This window comes from Alligator sinensis, unplaced genomic scaffold (genome assembly GCF_000455745.1).
Source record: "Alligator sinensis unplaced genomic scaffold, ASM45574v1 scaffold3_1, whole genome shotgun sequence".
Classification (NCBI taxonomy): Eukaryota; Metazoa; Chordata; order Crocodylia; family Alligatoridae; genus Alligator; species Alligator sinensis.
This window is the reverse complement of record NW_005842465.1, coordinates 1,086,479-1,091,400: the sequence shown is the minus strand read 5'-3', so window position 1 is coordinate 1,091,400 and position 4,922 is coordinate 1,086,479. Positions and strand designations below refer to the sequence as shown.

Sequence of the window (4,922 nt, the reverse complement as noted above, 5' to 3'; positions counted from 1 at the left end):
GGGGGGGAAACCTTGGAACACTTGTTTTATAGATGTCTATTTTTTCTATGACATCATGGGATGAATCATCCACTAATGGCAACTTTATCCGCAAATGTGCCATTTACATTTTTACAAGCCAATAACTTCGGAGCCTAATAATTAAATGATGGAGAGTCCTGAGGAGGGTGGAAGAAAAAATTGGTTTTGTGGTGATACAAGTAAAGTGATAGATAGCTGGAGTGACTAAATTTCCAAGGGATGAAATAAATGTACACGTTGTATGTGTTTTGTTTTCTCATTATGCAGAGAGCTTGGTTAAGCAATGATACTAGAGGGACGGGGAAAAAAAAAAAAAAATGATCTGCAAGTATATGAAAGATATAAAACAAAGAAGAAAAATTATTTTAAGTGTAATAAAGGGACCAACCAACCGAAGGCAAGGAAAATTTACAGCGTAGACCAGAAAAATGGAAAGATGGATCAGACTTTGGAAGTCTTTAGGATAAATAGCAGATACTCCCTTATTTGGAATTTAAGACAATGGATTTGGCCCTAGAAATTGTTCCATGGAGAAAAGGTCGTGTGTGACTGCAGATGAACCGCATGGGAACCAAGAACTGCAGAAATTATAAATGGAAAGTTAAAGATACTGGAGTAATCCCTTGTTGAAATCCTGTAGCGCTTGGACACTTTTACAATTAAAAGCTAAATAGCAATCAGACAGAACACAGATGCCAAAGAATTGTGCCCCTCCCCCGCAGTACTCCACTATTGCAAACAATTAACATTAGAAGAACAGTGCCAATGTCTGAGTTGTTAAACCAAAGAGCAACTATAGTATTTCCCAAAAATGGTACAAGATGAAGAGCAATACGGGTTTTTGCAGAAATTTTATACACTGGACATAAACTAGCAAAAAGCTGTTCTCCCGACATAAGTAGAATACAACAACACATCATACAGACAAGTTCCTTAGCAAATGCTTTTTTGGTTTTTGTTTTTTGCAACCAGAAGGGCAGACAATAGCACTTCCCTTAAGAACCAGCCGGTCACTCAGAGGGGACAGACAAAACTGATCTTTGAACTTGGCTGAAAGGGAACCCTTTGAGTAGAACATATTTTGCAACCGACAGATATTTAAAATGGGACTGGTCATTTTTAAATATATCTTCTGCCTTTGGCTTAAATTTTTGTTGTCATCTTTTAAACCCTGTCAGAAACCGGTAATCTGCATTTCCTCTCAGGATACAAGATAACAGTAAACTGCTTCTTTCTTCTTTTAATAAAAAGCAGATAACCTCCTTCCCTATCCTCTGCTGCTTTTGCTCTAGCAAAGTTGCAGGAGAACTTTTACTCATACAACTTCTTGGACCGAGAAGCAATTTAGTAAAAAGAAGGCCTCCTTCCCCAACCCTTTTTCTACTGCCCTTCATTTCAGAGTGCTGGGACAGAGCAGTGAAGGCATCTCACTAAAGCTTCAGAGCAATGAATTCAAGCCCTAATCCAGACTCATGCCAAAAGCAACCCCCAATCAACACAGCTGCAAACTGGTACATTCAAGATGGACAACTGAAGGCAGCCAGAAATGATGGTAATCTTATCACTCCCTTGTGTGGAACTGTCAAGGCATTGTCATGACTTCCCTATGGGGTGCTAGCCTCAGGAGAAGGACCAACCTTGATGGTCAGATACCCACCCCACCCACTGTTGGAAGTAGCAGAAACAGGCACTTATCACTTTGAAAGCATGACATTAAGATAATTAACCACTTAATGCTCTGAGCCAACTATACACCTGTTTTACACTTCCTGATAATGGCTTAAGGTACCCTGCAGTGACAAATGACAAGGATAATAATGGACTAAAAAGCCATGACATTCCTTCTAAAACAAAGCACTCTGAGGCAGCATACATTTCAGACGAGAATGGAGGATGAGTCTTTGAGGAGAGAATCTACCAGTCGCTTCTGAAGAACATCTCATCCCCTTATTGTGTCCCTTCCCATCATCCAATCTGTGATCTTTACTCAAATGTTTCACTTACCTCTCCCATTGCCCTTCCTTCTAGAGCCAATGCTTGAAAATCATGATTCAGTTCATCCATAGAACGCACCTAGAAATAAAGGGGGAGGAAAAATATGAGAAGGTCTGTACTTCATTCCATTTAGAAATTAAAAAGCAATCAAGTTTATACATTTTTTCCAAGGTATAAGCTGCCAGTGAACCATAATTTATAATGAAAAGCACAGCACAGTTTAGGTCCAAAAATTACTTACCTTTAAAAACTTCCCATCTGAAGCATCTTTTCTAGCAGATGCAGAGAAATACTTGCTTATTTTGCCCAGAACATAGCTAAAAATCTAGTAACCACCCCCGCCCCCCAACACACACTAGGTTTACATTACAGTCTAATGCTGCGCCTAGACCTGTAGCAACATCAGTTACATTAGTATTCAAGAAAACATAGAAGTCAGGTGGAAAATAGTATAGGTCTCAAAAAGGGGCAGATGGAAGAACCGGATGGAACGGAAGAGAATTCAAACAGCAAAATCCATGGGAGAAGGGAAAAAGAGGTGAAGAAATAGCAATGATAGAAACAACTAAATTAAAAAAAAAGTTAATTAAAAAAAGAATGAAAATGGTAGAAAGGAAAAAAGCAAGCCAACACATTCTCAACCTTAACTCCAGATGAATTAATTTATATCACCAATTGCAATCAAGATTTAAATGAACAAGCAGGAAATTTTGATTTGCATCATCAATTTCTTTCTTGGTTTGCGTGTGTGCTTTGTTATTCTAATGAAAAGTAGATGTTCACTGGTTCATGATTAAAATGATGATTTACATATAATTATAACCTTTAGAGTAAATTTGGTACTTTTTTTTTTGCTAACCAAGAGAATACAGTATAGTTACATATTTTTATTTAAGCAATTATATAATTGAATACAATTATTCAGATTTTCAGTTTATTAAAAAATAGTGAGTAATTATATTTCTGATTTACCAGATGAATTATTTACCTGATTTGTCAAGTGCCTTTGATGGAAATTGGAATTCAATTAAAATGCACAAACAGAATATTTTACAAACCCATTACGCAAACAGAAATATCCCGAGTTCTGGGGGAAAAGTATAAAAAAAGTTATCAAAATATTTTTGCATGTCGGAGCTGTTTTATTACATGAAGAAAATACCAGTAAACTCAACTGATTATTTATCTGCTGTGTCCTTTTAGATCTATTAATTTCATTCACTCTGGCATCAATTTTTTTCATAGATGGAAAGAGTAAAACAGACTTTCCTGATTTTTTTCAGCTTCCCCTGGTTTCTAAACTTTAAATCGAATCTCTGCTTTGAACAAGTCGTGGAACTGAACAGGCAGAATAAGTGGAGGGGGAGGGGGAAATAACTCTTTACACCTACATATCAAAAGCTGACTTAGCACTTCAATGAAATCTAGATCCAGGTCCTTGTACCATTAGCTTGCTTTTAAGTGCAGCCTTGTCGGGGCTGCATCTAGTTAAATTGAGTAAACACATTCTGGTAAGTCTAGATCTTTGTTCTTTTTAATTAAATCTGAAATTTGTAAAACATTTAACAAAGATGAAATATGTTTCCAGTTTTATGCACCTTGCCTAATGCTAGAAGAGAGATGTATTTATTATTTATTAGAGATGTATACATTTCAGCAAGTCTACATGGACAGCTATCAGCAACACAAGTTGGTAGAAACATTGTAGTTATATTTAAAGAACAGTATTATTAAACTCTTTCGACTCATAAGCATGTGCCAGAACGTTCTATTTTTACGGCATTTGTTGAATAAAGCTACTTGAGATGTCAACATGTAAAAAGAACTGTATTCAACGAGTGACCCCAAGATGTTCCATCCCAAAAATTCACTTTTAAAGTGCTGGTAAATCTAGTTTAACTTAAGTCCAGCTCTTGTCATAGACTTAAGGGTTCAACCCTATAATCCACAAGTGTATTCACAGGAGCACCTTCAATTAATTTAAACATACCTACTACTCGCATACAGAATCCTAAAATCACAGAAAATTAGGGCTGGAAGGGACTTCAGGAGGTCATCTAGTCCAAACCCTTGCTCAAAGCAGAGCCATCCCCAGTTAGATCATCTCAGCCAAGACTGTCGAGCTGGGTTTTAAAAACCTCCAAGGATGGAGATTCCACCACCTCTCTGGGTAACTGGCTCCAGTGTCTTACCACCCTCCTAGTGAGAAAGTTGGCCATGTGTAGACAAAACGAGCAGCGCATGTGCACAGCACTTTGTAGCAGGCTAAGTGCTTTTGCACTGCTTTAATGGTGTCGGTGTTTGCACGCCTCAGCGGTGTATTGCGCATTAATTCCAGCCGCTGTAGGAAATTCCGCAGCGTAGTGCACCTTAAATGACTTGGGGTGCAACAAACAAACTCCTTCAAGAAGTTTTAGTTTTCTGCCCCTACAGCCGCAGAGTGAAGCACTGGGCTCTGCGCAGCTCCGCGACACTGCAGGGAGCCCTGTAGGCAGCTTGGCAGCCAGGGAAAGCAGCTCTACCCAAGAAAAGTGGCAAGCCCGAGCCAGAACATTGAGGGAACTGGGCTTATTAAGCCAGCAGGAGAGAACACTAATTATTATTATATGCATTAAATATATATATCATAGTACGGCTTGCTGCACACACCCCCAGAGCAGGCACAGGGGGTACATTCTCCCCTCAAATCTGCATGGGGCGGAGACAGCTGTTGCTACAGGCTGTGCTCCGCACCCCACTGCTGGTGCCCCGGCAGCCACGTGATGCCATGCGTCTCCCACCACCAGGCAGGTGGCACAGCCAGCATGCAGGAGGCACAGGGCACTGGCAGCAGGGTGCAAAAAACAGCCCACAGCAGCAGCCGCCCCTACCCCACACAGAGATTGAGGCAGCATGTGCCCCCTGTG

The 4,922-nt window shown here is 39.7% G+C and overlaps 1 protein-coding gene across 11 annotated transcripts in view; it reads right to left on the bottom strand.

Annotated features, from left to right (window-relative positions):
* PUM1 (pumilio RNA binding family member 1) overlaps positions 1-4,922 on the bottom strand; it is a 131,832-nt gene that overhangs the window by 87,147 nt on the left and 39,763 nt on the right. For all 11 annotated transcript variants that reach the window (XM_006030837.3, XM_006030838.3, XM_025212497.1 and 8 more), the window contains one exon: positions 2,026-2,094. In XM_006030837.3, the coding sequence (XP_006030899.1) occupies positions 2,026-2,094 (69 nt within the window). The remainder of the gene's footprint in view (positions 1-2,025; positions 2,095-4,922) is intronic.